The sequence below is a fragment of the Dama dama genome, chromosome 24 (assembly GCF_033118175.1).
Source record: "Dama dama isolate Ldn47 chromosome 24, ASM3311817v1, whole genome shotgun sequence".
Classification (NCBI taxonomy): Eukaryota; Metazoa; Chordata; class Mammalia; order Artiodactyla; family Cervidae; genus Dama; species Dama dama.
In genome coordinates this window covers 57,448,606-57,466,913 of record NC_083704.1, presented here as the reverse complement: position 1 = coordinate 57,466,913, position 18,308 = coordinate 57,448,606, and the positions used below count along the sequence as shown (strand labels likewise).

At 49.0% G+C, this 18,308-nt stretch overlaps 1 protein-coding gene across 2 annotated transcripts in view; it reads right to left on the bottom strand.

The window, feature by feature from the left end:
• The window catches only part of FYCO1 (FYVE and coiled-coil domain autophagy adaptor 1), a 79,223-nt gene that overhangs the window by 48,651 nt on the left and 12,264 nt on the right, over positions 1-18,308 (bottom strand). For both annotated transcript variants that reach the window (XM_061128814.1, XM_061128813.1), the window contains exons 3-8: positions 15,730-15,836; positions 13,880-14,005; positions 10,363-10,469; positions 7,455-7,598; positions 4,209-4,299; positions 886-3,246 (exon numbers count right to left, since the gene is read on the bottom strand). In XM_061128814.1, the coding sequence (XP_060984797.1) occupies positions 886-3,246; positions 4,209-4,299; positions 7,455-7,598; positions 10,363-10,469; positions 13,880-14,005; positions 15,730-15,836 (2,936 nt within the window). The remainder of the gene's footprint in view (positions 1-885; positions 3,247-4,208; positions 4,300-7,454; positions 7,599-10,362; positions 10,470-13,879; positions 14,006-15,729; positions 15,837-18,308) is intronic.

The window sequence follows — 18,308 nt, the reverse complement described above, 5'->3', positions numbered from 1 at the left end:
CTGGTAATACAATCCTGTCAAGCTAAGAGATTTAGCTTGGCCTCTGAGCTTAGAATTTCATTTCTACGAGGGAAGGGTGGAGCATGAGCCACATGGAGCTGCACAGGATACAGTGACACAGGGTGGGAGGTACATCTGCGCAAAGGCAGCAGCTGCCTGAGCGAGAGGAGAGGTCTGAGAGTGCACAGACCCAGAAGCACACAGACACGTGATGAGCAGCAGAGGCCAAAGCCCCGTGTCTGTCTGCCTGTGTCCTCACTCTTAACCCTCCTCCCCTGTGCAGTCTAGGGCACGCATAAGCTCGTCTATCCCAAGGGTCTTGTGAAAATGAATTGAGTTGGTTTATTACAACTGCACTGTTACCAGAAGGCAGCTGAAGGGACAGAGAATTCAGGGACAGGATTTGAGACAGTCAGGAACTCACAAGCCCCAAGGGCTTAGACAAGCAAGTACATAAATGAGGGTAAGGAAAATACCAGAGGCCTCATGTTTCCTTAAAGCAGGCAGTCCCCACCCTGCTCCTGCTGACTGCTGCCATGTAGGAATGGGGGCACAGGTTTACAGGCCTCTTAAGATTTCAAAAGAAGCCCCTGAACTAAATCTACAAACAATTTGCTCTTAAAACGTTGGCTGCTAATTACAAAAGAAAATTTTGTGTGGGCCAAACTTGTCTGCAGTGGCATTAGATGTCTGAATGAAAGCATCCCTCCCTCAGGTGGGTCCCTGACAGGTTCTTGCAGGACAAGAACGCTGTGAGCTCTGACAATAGGACATTCTCGGGCCATCACGGGCCACACGGCCCAAGGTGCCTCCCACTCACTCGGGGACCCACCAGGCCCTGCTGCAGGAGGTGGGTGCAGCTCAGGCAGCTAGGGGGAGGGATACCTTCAGTCTTCTCTGGTAGTCCATGATCTCGGTGCTCAGCTGGAACTTAAGGGTGTCGAGCTCCTGGCGTGAGGTCTCCTGGAGGCTCTGGGCGTGCTGCTCAGCCTGGGCCAGCTGGGCTTGCAGGCCAGGCAGCACGCTGGCTGTCTCCTCGGCCGCCTTCAGCTGCTCCTGCAGGCTCTCCTTCTCTCGCTGCAGCCCTGCCACTTGGTGCTCCAGGCCCTCCCGCTCCCTGGAGGCTGCCTCTTTGGCCTCTCGGAGCTCCTGAATGGTGTGGGCCAGCGCCCCCTCCACCTGCTCTTTCTCTGCGGTCAGCGCACAGACCTGGATGCCGAGCTCAGCTGTGTCCGTGTTGGCGCGGTGCAGCTGCTCCTGCAGCTCGGCGTGCTCCAGATGGGCCTCCTCGGAGCTGCACCTGGCCCGGGACAGCTCCTCCCGCAGGATCCGGAGCTCCTCTTCCCTCTGCTGTGCCTCTCCGGCCCTCTCCTCCCTCAGCGCCCCTTCACGCACCGAGCACTGCAGCAGCTCCTGGACGTGGGCCCTGTTGAGAGCCTCGTTCTGCTCCTTCAGTTGCTGCACAAGGGCCTTGTGCTCTGTCAGAGCAGCCTCAGCCACGCTCAGCTGGCTCTTCACCTTCTCCTGGTCCCCCAGGGTGGCCTGCAGCTTGGCCTGGAGCTCCACCACCATGGCCTGCAGTCGCCGGGCCTCCCCCTGATGGATCTCCAGCTGCGCCTGAGACAGGGCCAGCTGGGTGGCCAGCTCCTGCGGCGCATGTTCTTCAGGTGGGCTGAGACCCTGTTGGCCTCTGTCTGCCCTGAGGGTCTCAATCAGCTGGGTCTGCTGCCGGCACTGGCTCTCAAGAGCTCGGGGCTCCCCGTCCCGGGCCTCGGCGAGCTGCCAGCCCTGCTCCACCTGCTCCTGCAGCCGCCGGCACTCGGCCTCCTTGCTCTGCAGGGCAGCCTCCTTCTCTGCCATGTGGGCCCGCAGGCTTGCCTCCATCTGCTCTGACTCCAGAGAGACCTGGGAGCCCTGGATGGCCGCCTCCCGCTGCTGCAGTGCTTGGTAATCAGCCTGCAGGGCCTGAAGTTTTTCCTCCAGAATGCGGTTGCGCTCAGCCACATTCTGCAGCTCCTTCTCCAGCTCCCTGTGGGCCTGCCGGAGCTGGTCCTCCCGGCCGGCCACATGCACCCTGGGATTGTCTGTCTGTCCCTCCCGCAGGCCCCAATGTTCCTCCTCGGGCGTCTCGCAGGCCTGCTGTGGGGCGGAGTTCGGAGCCTCAGGCGTCTCAGCTGCGCCGGGCAGACCTGGGCCTGGCTGCACAGCAAGTCGCTCCAGCGTCCCCACCTTCTGGCTGAGGTGGTCCCTGTCCTGGGTGAGCTGCCGCTTCTGCTCCTCCAGGTCGCTCACGCGCTGGCTCGCCTGGGCCAGCTGGGTCTCCAGGAGCTGCAGCTGCCGTGTCAGCGAGCGGGCCTCCCGTTCCAGCAGCTCCTTCTCCTCCTGCCGCCGCCGCGCCTCATGCCTCGCCTCCGCGAGCTCCTCCTCCAGCGAGCCCAAGTGGCCCAGCGACTCCTGCAGCTGGCGCCGGAGCTGGGCTGCCTCCTGCCCCTGGCGGGACAGCTCTTCCCGCAGCAGGGCTGTCTCCTCCACCAGGCGCTCCAGGTAGGCCCGGGCCTCCTCCTTCAGCTGCAGTTCCCCGGCCAGCTGCTCCAGCTGCGCTGCCTGCTGCCTGCTGAGCTCCTGGACACGGGTGTTCTCGCCTTCCAGGGCTTGGAGCCTCACCGCCAGCTCCTGGGTCTCCAGGGCCGAGTCACTGGGGACGCGCTCTTCCCGCTCCTTTGCATCCAGAGCCGGAGCGGCCGTCTGCTCGGCTGTGGCTGGCTGCTGCAGGACATCGGCCGTGGGCTGGTCTCTCCTGCCCGGGGAGTCACGTGTGGCCTCGAGCACCCGAGCCAGGGGCTTCAGCAGGGACTCCAGCCGCCGCAGGGCCGAGCGGTAATCCTCCTCCTTCTCCGCAGCCCCCAGCTCCAGGGCCTGCAGGCACGTGTGCAGCTCCACCACGGTGTTCTGCGTGGCCTGGGTGACTTCCCACTGCTTCTGAAGCTCGGCCACCATGTCCGCGAGGCGACTGTTGTCCTTGGCGGTGGCGCTGCCCCTCTCCCTCTCCACCTGCAGCTGCTCTCCCTGCAGGCTGATGGCCGCCTTCAGCTCCTGGTTCTCTCTGTCCAGCTGCTGCATCCGCTCCTGCAGCTGCTTTTCCCGCACCTCCAGCTGGTCCAGTTCCAGCCGCATCTCGTCAAAGCCCTCCAGGGACTCGCTGTTTAAGGGGTTGCTCAGGTCCAGGCTGGAGGCCATCTCCTGAGTCTGGGCAGAAACATGGAAAATAAGTGGCTTGGGGATGAAGCTACACAGCTGTTTGGTCAAGCTTTAGAAGTTAATGAGAACAGAAGGAAAAATACAGCAATTAGGTGACCTAAAGTCTATGGAGCTATTCCAAGGACTGGAACCCCTTCGCTCAAAGCAGTTGCCAGAGAAGGTCAGCAGCACATCCTAATACCATGATGCAATGCCACATACGTGAGTTCCCCTGAGACCCGGAATTGATGTTTCCCATCCCACCCCCGCCAGCGCTGGTGACACAGTGGATGGTCACTCTCAGAGAAATGAACTTATATGTAAAGTACTGCTTACCCACTGCACTGTACCCACAATTCCTACTGTGATTATATCACAAAATGGGGTAAAAATGCTACTCTGAATGCTTCTTGTATTGATTACTCTTTATTTTGCTTTGCTGAATAATTTCAGCGTTCTTTCCCATTAAACCATATGATACATTCCATTCACATAGATAACAAAATTAACCAAACTGACCTCACCTACTAGCATTCACTGAGCACTAGGCACGCGCCAAGCCCTCAGGCACAGTAGGTGCGCACCCTCATCTATTCCCTACAACCGTCTTCAGGGCTGGGGTAATTGTTACGATCCCATCTTACAGATGAGAGAGCTCAAGGTTCGAGAAGGTAAGTCACCTTCCCAGGGTCACACAGGTGGCGAGTGACAGTCAGGACATGATCTTGCTCCTTTTAACCACAGTGCTAAATCACTTCTTCTAAAACACTTCAAAAAGTTTTAAAAAATAACTTACTTTTTAAAAGGCCTAAATTCCTTTTGGTTGTAAAAACCTGGACTCTAGGAAACAGCGGGTAGGACTGAGGGGTTATGTGGCTTGGGGCTGGAACACCAGGTGTCTGAAAACGTCCCCTGAGTCAGGCGGGGCAAGGACATGACAGACAGGAAGTCTCCAGCCTTTCTGGCATTACCTGCAGGTAGCTGCTCACCAAACTGCTCACGCTTGAGCTTCGGCTGGGCGGTCTCCACAGGTAAGCAGAAGAGCTGCTGGCCAGGGTCCTCCTGTGGGGCCGCAGAACAGACATGCCTGCATCAGAGCAGGAAACACACACACATACTTGGGGAGGCCTTGGTTGTCAATTGGCAACTGGGTGGTGGCAGGGGTGATGCCCACCAAGGTACAGTGAGGAGGCAAAGTCCAACAATTTCCACCAAAACACACATTCAGCTGGACTCCACTGCTGAAGTCTAAGCATGGTGGCTTTGCTCCCACTGTCAAAAAGGAACGATATGCTATTTTCCCAGTTTGGGGTTTAAGCTCTCATAGAAACTTTGGTGCCAGCCATTACTTGTCTGCCAGTGAGGAACCAGCAGCAGTCAGTCTGGTAAACAGAAGTCACACTGTGCTTTGGGCCTTGAGGTCACGGCTTTACAGTACGATACACGGGTGATGTGGCGGAAAGACCTCTTCTGGGTCATGTGACTGCACCAGACACTTTCCTCACTGTGGAAAGTTCTATTTGATGGCACTAGTCACTGCAAACGAAATGCACTTTCACTTAACCAGAATCTGTCCCTTAATCTACAATTACTGCATTTTGCACCTTGTTAGTCTCCACAACCCGGCGACCGCACTTCTCAGCATCTACCCGGAAGACAGTCACGTACGTGTGCACATGTGTGTGAGGTGGCATGGGGGTGCTCTTGGCAGTGTATCACAGTGGAGAAAGCAGAACCAGTCTGATTCTGTATCACTGGAGAGACAGAGACCTCTTTACTCACACAAAGGAACACTACACCACGCGCTGGTCATCTTTTTTGCAAAGTGCCAGACAGTGAATATTTTTGGTTTGTAAGCCTTATGGGCTCTGTCACAACAGCTCAACTCTGCCACCGTAGCCTGAAAGCAGACCCATAGACAGCAGGTAAACAAAGGTGTGTTACACACTGCCCTCTGGGCCATGGTTTGCCAGTCCCATTCCACATCTGTAGAACTAACTCCCTGTGCAAATAGCTAAAAACCTCAAAAACAAAGTGGAATGAAAAAGACGAGTTGCAAAAGAATAGCTACTTCGTGATTCAATGTATGCAAATGTAAAAAATATACATACATAAAATAAAACTATATATATATTTATGAGGACACATAGTAAAACACAAAAATATCTGGGAATGACATTCATCAACTACAGGGTTGTAATTGCTTCTAGAAAGGGAGAAATCAGAAAGGATGGCCATGGGGTGCGGCTTTATTTGAATCTATATTTTATTCCTTAAAAAAAAGGTATCGGAACCAGCTTGAAGGGTCTTTGACTGGCCAAATATGAGATAACTTGAGCTTTAAAATTATTATAGTGATGCATATAACCTGTTGAATAAAAGAAGAATCCACAATACTGCTATAAATAAGCAAATGAATAAACAGACGGAGAAGAAAGAAAAGAACTTCCTTATAAACAGAATGCCAACTACTAATGCAGAAGGAAAAATGGACTCAGAAAATCACTCTGATAACCATGACAGTAATTGATTCAGGAAAGATTTACCAATGGATGCTAACAGGAGAGAGATTTAAAAGAAATAGGATAAAAGAAAAAAAACAAAAACAAAATCTAGTCTCAAAATGTCTTCCAATAAGATACCTATTAATAACAAAGAGAGAAACAAAACTTCAGGAGAAACCTGGCTAACGCCAGCATAACCAAATGATGATGGTTAACCTCACTAGTAATGAAACAAATCAACATCCTGTGCCTCTAGATACAATGCACCAAGAGGGACACAATGCCTGGGCTATTCCTCCCAAAACGCTTACCCTGAACACAGTCATGGGAAAATACGCTAGACGAACTCAGATCAAGGAACAATTTACGAAACAACTGGCCTCTACTTCTCAAAAACGCCTGTGCTATAAACAACAAAGAGGAGAAACTATTCCAAACGAACAAGGACTAGAGACCCCTGACAATTCACTGACGTGATCCTAGACTGGCTCAAAGATGTGTCTGGCCTAATTCTTAAAATTTGAGTATGTTCTGTAGATTGGAGACCAGTATTGTATCAATGTCAATTCCCCGATTTTAACTATTGTACTGAGGTTGTATGAGAGGATGTCCCTGATTTTTAAGGAAATAAACAATGAAATACTTAGGAGTAAAGGGCAATCAGGGTTGTAACACATTCTCAAATGAGAATGGAAACAAACCAGGTTTACATAAGGAGAAACAGTGATATGGAATTCCCTGACAGTCTAGGGGTTAAGACTCCATGCTTCTGCTGCAAAGGTGCAGGTTCAATCCCTGCCTGGGGAACTAAGAATCCCCAAGCCATGAGGTGCAGCCAAAAAATTACAAAAGAAAAGAGAATGATAAAAACAGTTGTAGTAAAACACTGATAGCTAGGGAATTGAGGTGAAGGACAGATGGGCACTGTGTACTGTTTTTACAACTTTTCTGCAATTCTGAAATGATTTTAAAATTGAACCGTTCTGAAAAGGACATGTGAAGTAAATATGGCAAAAATGTGGGCTCTTAAGTCCCAGTAGTTGGCACATGGGTTCCATTACAGTTAGTACTTTTTCCTCCACAGAAAGAAGTCCCTAATAAGAAATACAAAGACTTGGGATTAAAACCAAAACACACCTTTTTTTACAGAAAGCGAAAAAAAAAAAACGCAGAGTGCTGAGCGTGAGCTGAACTCGCCTCTGGGGCCCTGGCCCTGCTCCTGCCGGCTGTGTGGCGCTGGGCAAACCCCTCCACTCTGTGCCTGCTTCCGTGGCACCTCACTCCTGAGACGGGCGCTGTGCCGGAGCAGGAGAAGAACACACAGCAAGGCGAGCTTTCCCACAGCCCTTACGCGACGCGCTTTCTACCCCTCTCACTGGCGTCTATGGTGACGACTGTAGCTATGGGAACACAACTGGGAAAAGCCCACTTGCTTCCACTTCGCTCCCACACTGAGTTCCTTAACACATCTGAAAACCCTGGGTTTTGCATATGCATCTCCACGACTCACACCGCCTAACCAACTAGGTTAGTTGAAGGCTGGAACCTTCAGATGTTATCGCTAGTCATGACGCAACCATGTCTGTAAAATTAGCAAGCATAACGTAATTTGCCACATTAGCAAAACTGCTTTGAGCAGACTGACGGCAAGCTTCAAAACCTCAAACACCTCTTTCCCCTCTTTTCAACCAAGCAGTTAATTCTTCAAAGTACCTGGCAAACGTTGGCCAGGCAGCATCCAGGTCATAGCCCCTCGATGCCAGGTCAAACTGGACGTCAGTCAGCTCGTAGAGTTGGCCCACAATGTCAGAGCTCAGCTTTGGCTTCAGAAAGGGGCTCCTTGCATAGTACCAGTCACTGCAGAAAAACATGAAAAGGGGTCAAGTATAGGAATAATAAAGATAATGGAAGAGTGCATTTAGTCAGTCCTCCTAGCATGGCTTTGCCTCATCAAATTGCAACGCAGGGTACTAAATTAACTAAAGACAGACAGAAATATGCACATCCCAATGTGATTTTCACCACTGAAATATGTAACTCTTAAACTCACTCTTCTTCAAGGAAATTACTGAAATGAACTAGATGGTTATTTGTTTATTATTTATATCCTATCTATTCCCCCAAAGAATGTGAGAAACCTTACATTTGAATTACCATCCAGGAAAGGGTAGTTGTAAGGGAAAGAACACTTCCTTTTCAAAAGAAAATCTTGTCTTCTATCCCTCTTGGAGAACGCAATACAGGACACTGAACTAACTGCTAATTTCTGTCCAGACATGAATTAAAAAGTCAAAGAACAAAATATCTCCAGTTTGAGGTGGTGGCTGTTTTACTTCATGTGAAACAGTAAGAATTAAAGAGACAACACTGATGAGTTTAATGAGCTACCTGGTTGATGTCTGGGAACTGGGAGACACTGTAAGTCAGTTTATGACAGTTGTCACCAAACAACACAACAAAACAACCTTCAAATCAAATGTGCAAAGGTTCTCAACTCACAAGAATTCACAAAGCTTAGCATATACAAGAGAAATATGCATTTACACAAATCTTAAAGGTGACACAAAATGAAACAAAATATCCGCCCCCCCCCCAAGAGTTTTTCTTTAATTCAGAAGTATCTCTTTGATTAACTGGAAGAAGACCCAGAGGTAGACGGGTGGCAGAGGTGGAAAGGGGAGCCGGGCCAGCCACAGAGGTTCAGCTAACAGGCTCCTAATCGGATATCCTCTCCCGCTTCACGCGCTCAGTCCTGCTCTCAGTCCTGCCCTCCTCCCCCTGCTCATGGGGTGAGAGGGGCACGAGGGGCCCAAAGGCTCCCCATCTGGTCGCTGCCACAAGCTCAGGGAGCCCAGAGCAACGGGGCTGGCACTGACTCAGCGTCTCTGGTGAGCCCCAGGCTCGCTGGTGTTAAAGATTCCACAGGTGGTTCTGCGGAGAGGCACGTCTGCCAGCACCAAGGACATGCATCCACCAGGGGAAACCACCTGGCATCAGGAGTTTTGAGACCTGAACCCCAGTTTCTGCTTCCCACCTGAGCATCAGTGGGGCCCAGAGAAAGGCGTCTAACCTCCCTAGGCCTCCTTACCTGTGACAGCTCAGGGCTACCTGCTCCGTGTGCGCCAAGGACTGTGGTCAGGAAGGGGAGGAGATGACAGGTGAAGGCCTCTGCTTGTGCCAGGATGTGACACAGATAGGCACTGCCCGTGTGCCTGGCATTATCATAATATTATTATAATCTTTTAGTTTATCACACTTCTTTGAGGGCTCCTGAACTTGTTTCAGAGGCCTCATACACTTTAATGCCTGGTGCAAAGTGTTGGAAAAAATCGTTCACTGCAAAAGCAATAATTTAAAAAGAAAAAAACTACATAGTCCTACCTTTTATTTATCACATCATGTTCTCATATACTTTCTAATCCTTTTATATGTTTTTGTGCAATTTCTTCATTGTTGTCATTAGGACAGATAAGATTTGCATTCTTTTTCCTTGATCGTTATATTGTTATTTTCATTGTTGCTATATAGACCTCGTTATTACAATTTTAAATGATGTCGTGCTATGTCGTTTAAGCTAATTTGCTGTAATTTTACAGCCCTCCATCACTGGATACTGATGGCTTCCACTCTGTATTATATAGCATCACAATTTTTTTGATAGCTGATTTACAGTACTGTGTTAGTTTCACAAGTACAGTAAAGTGATCTGGTTACACACTGTATGTACATGAAATTAAAAAACATTTGCTCCTTGGAAGACAAGCTATGACAAACCTAGACAGCATATTAAAAAGCAAAGACATCATTTAGACGACAAAGGTCTGTATAGTCAAAGCTATGGTTTTTCCAGTAGTCATGTATGGGTGTGAGAATTGGACCATAAGGAAGGCTGAGCACCAAAGCAGAGATGCTTTCGAACTGTGGTGTTAGAGAAGACTCTTGAGGGTCCCTTGGACAGGAAGGAAATCAAACCAGTCAATCCTAAAGGAACTCAACCCTGAATATTCTTTGGAAGGACTGATGCTGAAGCTGAAACTCCAATACTTTGGCCACCTGATACAAAGAGCTGACCTACTGGAAAAGACCATGATGCAGGGAAAGATTGAAGGCCAAAGGAGAAGGGGACAACAGAAGATGAGATGGTTGGATGGCATCACCAACTCAATGGACATGAGTAGGAGACAGTAAAGGACAGGGAAGTGTGGCGTGCTTCAGTCCATGGGGTTGCAAAGAGTTGGACATAACTTAGCGACTGAACAACAACAATATATGTACACATCTATATTTTAAAAATTCTTTTCCATTATAGCTTATTACAAGATCCTGAATATAGTTCCCTGTACTATATAGTAAATCTTTGTTGTTTACTTTATATATAGTACTGTGTATCTGTTAATCCCATACTCTCAATTTACCTCTCCCCAAGAAGTTTGTTTTCTATGTCTGTGAGTCTGTTTCAACAGTTTCATAAATAAGTTCATTCAAACTGCTTTTAGATTCCACGTAAGAGATCCGTTTGTCTTTCTCTGCCCAGTGTAAGCAGTACCATTACCATTCACGAGGGGCCTTCAGGTCATTCCTGAATCACAGGGGGCGGAGCCCAGAACTGTCACGTGTTTACCTGGTCACTTTGGTGTTCATGAAGCACTGCTGTAAGGTGTCGGCTAACCGCTGGTGCACCAAGGAGTAGCGAATAAATGCTCTTCCTTTTCCAAGAGATGTTCGGAGCTGGAAAAAGTAGATAAAACAGAAACGAAGAGCTGTTAGCCCAATTCCAAACACAGGCTTCCAAGGCTGGCTGGCAAAAACAGAAACAGGGTGGAAAATGCCACCCAGCTCTCCCCTACACACAAGCTTCACTCAAGTCCCTCAAAGAACACAAAACATTTGAGAATGTCACCTCAGAGAAAAAGGCCTAAAGTGTGTAGATGTCTTGCAGGCCTCCACCTGAGAATAATCTGTGGACTCTAGCAAACGTGCCATGGAAGGCACAGTCATGAGAGGCTCAAACATCTACTGTGGATTCTATTGGAAGGTCATTCTTCCTCCTCTGCTCCCTCAGAATCCCTGGGTTTAGAGTCAGAGATGAAATGGTCTGGTTTAACTTGGAATCTTTAGAAAACAAGCCGGAGATAAATGGAGGGCTCCTCATAGCAGAAGTACCCTTGAGGAACAATGGTCTCCGTTTAGCAAATGTCTGGGCTGGGTTTGTGAGGTGCTGGGAGAAGACAGGCAGCCGAAGAGGCCAAGGCGGCGCGGCTGGAGGCCGTGTGTGGGCTACAGAGAGGAGGGCAAAAGGCAGAGGGCTGTCAGGGGACCTGGGATGGGCGTAACTGCTCCTCTGTATCCTCATGGAACCATCAGTAAAATCCATACATCTGCCAGTGCTTTCCTGGTGGGATCTCTTTTCAGCTATGCCAGCTCACTGGGTTTAGTCAGAAGGTATGCAGGGGGTGAGGGCAGGGATGTTTCTAGGTGGCCCAGTCACACTGAGGTAATGAAAAATGGGTGCAGTTCTGTTTCAATAACCTTGAGGTGGATAGAGGGTCCAGGTGCAGGCCTGTATTCACCTCTCCCCACAGTGACAAAAAACGGCTTCTAAAGAGGTTTCTGGCAGCTTGTTGTGATAGAGGTAGAGTAAGCTGGTCGGAGAGCCTGGCCCTAGCAAGACACTTGAGATCAGTATGCAAATCAGGGTTCATGCTCCTGATGTTCCAGCCCCAGAAGCTCAGGATAAATAGGCAGGAGCTCAAAACCTGCCAACTTACCACATGCACCTGTTCTGTCAGGCACTGGCTCTGACCGGGGTAAGCCAAGACTCATTCCCCTCTCATCTCTTCAAAGGTCAGAAGTGTTTACCTTGGTGGTTGGGGGAAGGGTGGCAGTGGTCTGACCAAAAGATGGTCCTAACACTTCACTCTTAAGAGTTCCCTGGACAGTAAGGAGGTCAAACCAGTCAATCCTAAAGGAAACCAACCCTGACTATTCATTGGAAAGACTGATGCTGAAGCTGAAACTCCAACACTTTGGCCACCTGATGTGAAGAGCCAACTCATTGGGAAAGACCCTGATGCTGGGAAAGAGTGAGGGCAGGAGGAGAAGGGGGTGACAGAGGATGAGATGGTTGGATGGCAGCACTGACTCAATGGACATGAGTTTGAGCAAGCTCCGGGAAATGGTGAAGGACAGGGAAGCCTGGTGTGCAGCAGTCCATGAAGTCACAAAGAGTAGGACACGACTTAGTGATTGAACAATGACAACAACCCTCCATCCTATTAAGAAGCTAACCATGGCGCTGGACTGAGACAGGAAACACGAGGTATGACCTCCAGAACCAGCATGTTCACGATGCTGTAAACATCTCGGTTCCCAGCACCGTTTAGCTCAGGGCTCTGCGCCTTCTCATTGCTGACATGAGGAAATGATACCACAATATGAGGTAGTTTTAAAAAATGAGAAGGTGTGAAACCTCATAAGACATTTCTCTGTGTGAGTTTTGTGGATCTGGGGTACAGCCAGGAGGTTTGGAAATGAAGGTGGGTGGCAGCCTGACCCACTGGCTTTATAAAATCCACCATGGCATGTCCGCAGGGAGTGGATCCCGACAGATGCTCGGGGAGAATGACATCCCCACGTCCAAATGCTTTTCCATTTATGAGTGAGGTGAGAACAAAGTGCCCAGTGGTGACAACCAGGAACCCAGGCAGCTGAGAACAGCTGAGCAAGGCATCATGAAATGAAGCGTATCGGTCACACACACACATCCACACCCAGGCCCCGCTCAATCTAAAAAAAAAACCCCACATAACAGCTCAAGTCTATAAGCTCCCAAGGGAGGGGCCTGTCCTTATTAATAAAATGGCCATAGTAACAGCACTTAGAACATTTAATTTTTTAAAGGCAAACATTTGAGGCTACATTTTAAGTCAGGCCTATTAACTGAATCTATTATATGTGTGAAAGGAGTTATGTTAAAAGGTCTTTTTAAACATCCTTTAGGGAAGGGAACAACAATAGTTCCTTTGTATAGCAAATGAAGATACTGCATAACCTTTTTTTAAGAACTTTTTGAGATCATGGGTCCACTTTCATCATTCAATTCCTTAAGTTTTGTTAGCATCTAATCAAAACTCACTGCACTACACAGAGAAGCAATACAACACTTAATCAGGTACCTGAGTGTCCCACCAGGCATGAGCTCACAAGACCTGTCTGTGCATCTGGACATTAAACCAATTCCTCTGAGCCAGGATCTTCCCTCACTTTCTCAGCTGTCAGAAGGTACAGCTGGTGGAGAATGCCCAGCCCTCAGTGTCCGCATGTCTAACGCTATCATTCTGTATAAGAAGAAACCTACCCGGCTCCAGGTGGCACAGCTGGGGAGTTCTTCCCAGAGCACACGACCCTGTGGCCTTCGTGGGAGGCCAGCCAAGGAGCATGTGCTCTGATTTTAAAGGGACCTTAGGCTTACTGATGAGATACCGAAAAGAAAGATGAAATGTATAAACCTCCTGTCTCAAATCTAGGTGGATTCCCTAACGTGCAAAGTTACCCACTACCAGATGGACTAGACTATGAGACAGAGAAAGTGTGTTGCTGTTCACCCGGAGCTTTGTAAAACAGCAAAGCAATGGCATTCTGCTCTTGCGGGGCGTAGAACTTAATGTGGGAAGTTGCTTACTGCTGGCATTTTAAGAAATGTCTCTCAAGATCCCATTTCACTCTCTTCATCTCAAATCCAAGTTTTCTGGGCATAGGGAAAGTAGCCTAGCAAACTGCAAGGATTTTCTTTAAGAAACCAATTCTTTGAAAAAAAAGGTGAAGGTGTCCTGTGCTGTCCATCTCTTTGGGGGTACCATGAGCAGACTGCAATGTGAACAGCCCACCCTGTGAGGTGACGTGTGGGCCGAGGTCTCACACACAGTCTGGACTCGGCCACTCCTTGGCGTGGTAGACGCTCACCTACCAGGCGTCCCTGAGCTTTCCACAGGCACTGCACAGAGCTGGACTGGGTCTCCTCACTTCCTTACTACCTTACTACCCTCCTTCCCTCACTTGGCTGTCTGTAGCAGAGGTCTCTGTGAGAGAGGCTTAAGCCGGAGAGGAGAAGATGTGAGATCACTGGTTGTTTCGCTCACCTCCGAGATGGACTTGACGAACCGGATCCCATCGTTTGCACCCTTCACCTTGGCCAGACAGGCACAGAAGTAATCCCAGTAGTCCTTCTTGTTGCCCAGGAGGGTGGCCTTCTCTTTCTGATCGAACTGGGCAGAGAAAGGAGAGAGGACGTTCAAACACACCGCTGTTTATCCCACCATTTAAATGATGGGTAATAACAACAGCTTCTTAGTTGCCTGGCACTGAGTGAGGCTCTTTATTGGCATTATTTTTACTTACTGGAGACTGAGGGTGTTTTAGTCCCCAGTTTAAAGCTGAGGAAACAGGCTAGGAGAGGTTAAGCAACTAGCTCAAGGTCATACAACTAGTGAGATTCAGGAATAACAGGCCCTCAAAGTGACCTCTGTGCATAGAGTTGGGCGGAAGACACCAAAGGTGCTATTAACACACGGAAAAGAAATGCAAGAGAAAAATTCTAGGGCAACATAAAGAGTTATTAACAATGTCTTGACATAGGGAAATGTGTTAGTAACATCTTACCCCAGTTACAACTCAAGCTTCAGTACTGTTTTAATATACATAGAATAAATCCAAATAAATATCAGCCATGAGTCATTTCAAAACCCAAACCAAAATGGGTGAATTCAGGGAAGAAGAAAAAAAAAAGCCCATTAATACTTTCACAGTGTAAAACAAGAGAACCAGTCGAAAAGGCATGTGAAAGGTGAGACTTCAACACACTGCAACACCTCCTCCAGTGGGCTCTCACGCCATATGCTCTGTTCGGAGGTGACACTGCAGACTTACTGTGTTCAAATGATAGAGGGTATCTTCCTATAACCTAATGTTCTATGGCATTTTTTCTGATTATAAAACACGTGTATACATTGTTAGGAGGTCTGGATAAAACAAACTAAAATAGAAAAGAAAAAATTATAATGCCTAACACCATCACCCTGAGATAAGTTTTGTTATTGTATTGGTCCATTTCCTTTCTACCTATTGTAGTTGCCTATATTTTTCCACATCTGCGGTTCTCTAGATCTGTGCTTCTTGAACTGAGCAGATGTAAGCTCGGTTATATAGTGGATGTGTTAAAAGAAAGCTTCCTGGGCTGACCTCAGAGATCCTGATTCAGCAGGTCAAGGTGGGAACCAAGAGGGCACTTCTACATTGCTCCCAGGTGACGCAGATGCTTCTGGTCTATGACTACACTTTGAGGAGCAAGGCTCTAAAATGGGGACTTCTGGATAGTCTTCAGAGGGCCCAGAGCCTCCTGGAAAATGTGTGACCAGGTAGGTATGACTATGTTTGGGGAGAGATTGCATAGTTTTCACTGGAATACCAAAGGGGTATGGGATTGCCCCAAAGTGAAGATCCCTGCTATACAGAGACCTTGTGACCTGCATTAAGAGGACATAAATCTCTGAAGTGAAGCAACAGTTGCTCAGTCGTGTCCAACTCTTTATGACCCCATGGACTGTAGCCTGTCAGGCTCCTCTGTTCATGGAATTCTCCAGGCCAGAATACTGGAATGGGTAGTCATTCCCTTCTGCTGGGGATCTTCCTGACCCAGGAATCGAACTGGTGTTTCCTGCATTACAGGTGGATTCTTCACCAGCTGAGCTACCAGAGAAGGCAAAATCTCAGAAGAATGCTTTCAATTCCCAACACCATCCTGAGGGGCAACAATCTGATTCCCCAGAGGATCACGCTTGGAGGCTGGGGACGGCTCTGACCCGCAGTCTAACCAGGAGGGCTCAACAGCTGCACTGAGCTTTCGGAGCCGCATCCTGTGTTTTGGTGAGGCAGCTGAGAGACAGACAAGAGACCACAGAGCAGGAAGCAACACACGACAGGAGTCACTTACCTGGAGGAGGTACTCGAGTTTATAAGAAAACTTATGCAAGTTGGTGCTGTCATCTGTGATAGGTTCCCCTGCTTCCTTAGATTCTCTGCTTAGCTCTGTCACAGCATCTTTAAGACAACAAACAGGAACATATAACCAGATGGAGTTGGCCCCAGAGAGAGCAGCAGGGTGACCCAGAGAAGCAGGAGGAGTAAGGGGTCCATGATGGCAAAGCACTGCGCACACGCGGGGTGCTGCCTAAACATCTGTGGGCTGGAACTCCAAGTCAGAAGGCACGAGGCTGTCCCGAGAGCCCACAGGAACTTTACAACAGCTCGCTGACTCAGCACCTTTCTCGGTCAGCCCTGTAAGCCCACCAAGAAGGCCTCATGATTTGCAAGCAGTATTTGGACAAAAACATCCGCTGCATGGATGAATCCTACAGCAGTCCCTGATACAGACTTCCCGAGGGCTCTATCCTCTACCCTGCCGTGTTTCTTGTTCCTCACTATAACCCCACTGCTCAGTACAGGTAAATCCAGGCTTCCTGAGGACCCAGAACGTGCAAACAGTGGTCATGACAACAGTGGCAAGAGCGACACCACCATCTGCTTCTGCCAGCTGAGTGCTGCTTAGACGCCAGACCTCTGTGTGTCTTCCTTATTCAACAGAGCGCTGTGAGGCAGGAATTGCTTTATTTCAACAAATCTTAAGATGCAACTGATTTTAAGATGAGCCCAATTTCATAGCTGTTAAAATGTGAAAAAAAAAAAAAAATGGTACAAGGTAGAATTGACAGAGGTGGGCATTTTCATCCCCACTTTGCAGACGAGGAGCTCACTGAGAGTTCAGAGCACTTGGCCAAAGATTAAGGGTGGCAAACGGCAGAGCTGGAATAAGAACCTGGTTCTCTCAGGAGAATCCTGGTTCTGACCCCAGAGGTCCTTTCATAACTTCTAAGACAATTTACCTCCCAATGCAGAAAAAGAGGAAAAACCCCTCTGACTCTCACTCATAGCCTTTCTGTGGGACAGAGGGACTGTCAGAAGGTGGGTCTGCTTTAGACCCTGAGAAAAACATCCCTAGCTGAGATGGTTTGGGATATGTAGGACAAAACTGCCTTCACTGACAATTCTTAAAAGAAAAGGAGCCCTGGGACCAAATGGCATGGTTAGAAAGCAGATGTGCCCAGGACTGAAGCTGGGCCTCAGCTGTTAAAAGTTAACCAACTCTGACCCCTCAGGCAAAGCGAGCCACCAGCAAAGACAGGTTCTGTGGGACTGAGTCTCCCAACAAGTGACCAATGTCTGGCGTGCCCGATGAGAAGCGTTTGCCGTGGGGGCTCCAGGGGCCGGGGCCAGGGACCGGGAAGGACACATAGCCTTCCTCCTCCGCCCTCAGGAAGGGGCAAAGCTCACAACCTGACATGGGAACTTCTGAAAGGTAGAAAGAAGGAGCCTTGGATATGGAATATGAAATTTCCTACTCTAAACTCTGACTGTTACCAACAGATGAAAGGAAAGGCTCTTGAGAAAGTGTGATGCCTTTTGAAACTTCCCACTGAGGTGCTCTGAGCACTGCGTACTGGACACTGAGATGGCCTGGGACATGGGGGATGACAGACAAGGACAGCTTGCAGGGTAGAAAAGGATAACTGAACAAAAGCAGATGCCGATCCTCCTCCCTGGATCACGAGCTCTGCCACGGGCTCCTCCCTTCCTCTCTCTTCCCTCCACTGAGGACCCACAGGTCCCAGAGTCCTCCTTGAGAACCAGAGACTGAAACACAGAGAAGACAGTCTACTTTGTGGAGAAGGCTCTGAAGACCAGGGCAAACTCAGATTTGCAGCGACTGTCACTTTACTTTCTGTGTGTGTTTGTGCACGTGTGTGTAGATTTAAAAAGAAAAGAGGCATCTCACATTGTAGCTGGACGCAGACTGGTGTGGTTAAGAGCACAGACTGTGGCACCAGCTGTGTGTACAAACCTAGGCTCCATCTGACGGAATGTGTGACCTGAGGCAAGTCACTTCACCTCTGTGTCTGTTTCTACATCTGCAAGATGGGAATGAAATGGTTCCTGCCTCACAGGACCAAACGTGAGGACTCAATGAGTTATTATCTATGAGACTCGTGCCTGGCACAGAGAAATGCCATGTAATCATCAGCTAGTAGAGGCCCAAAGTACTACATAAATAGGAGATAAGCCTGAGAAAGTGATTTTTATCTCATCCAGTTTTGACCCTCACAAGGAACACTCTTGTGGCCTCCACTAGCTGGAGCGACTGCAGTTGGTTTATCATCGGTCTGAGCAGTTAGGAACCTGGGCCTTGAGTTTATCAGGAGAGTGTCACCAGGGTCCCCATGACCTGGAAGAAGGGGGTACAGAACATGTGCCAGTGCTCCAGAGAGGCTCACGAGACCCACCCTGGTGATCCACGGGGGATGGAAAACTTGCTAAAATTCTGATCCTTGGGACGGCACCTACAAGGGTGGACTTGGGCCCTGGACTCCGAAGTCAGTAGAGAACACAGCCCGTTCTTCCAGGCCTGCCCTCCTCACACGCACCCCCGCCCGCTCTCCCTCTGTCCTGCCGAGGCCC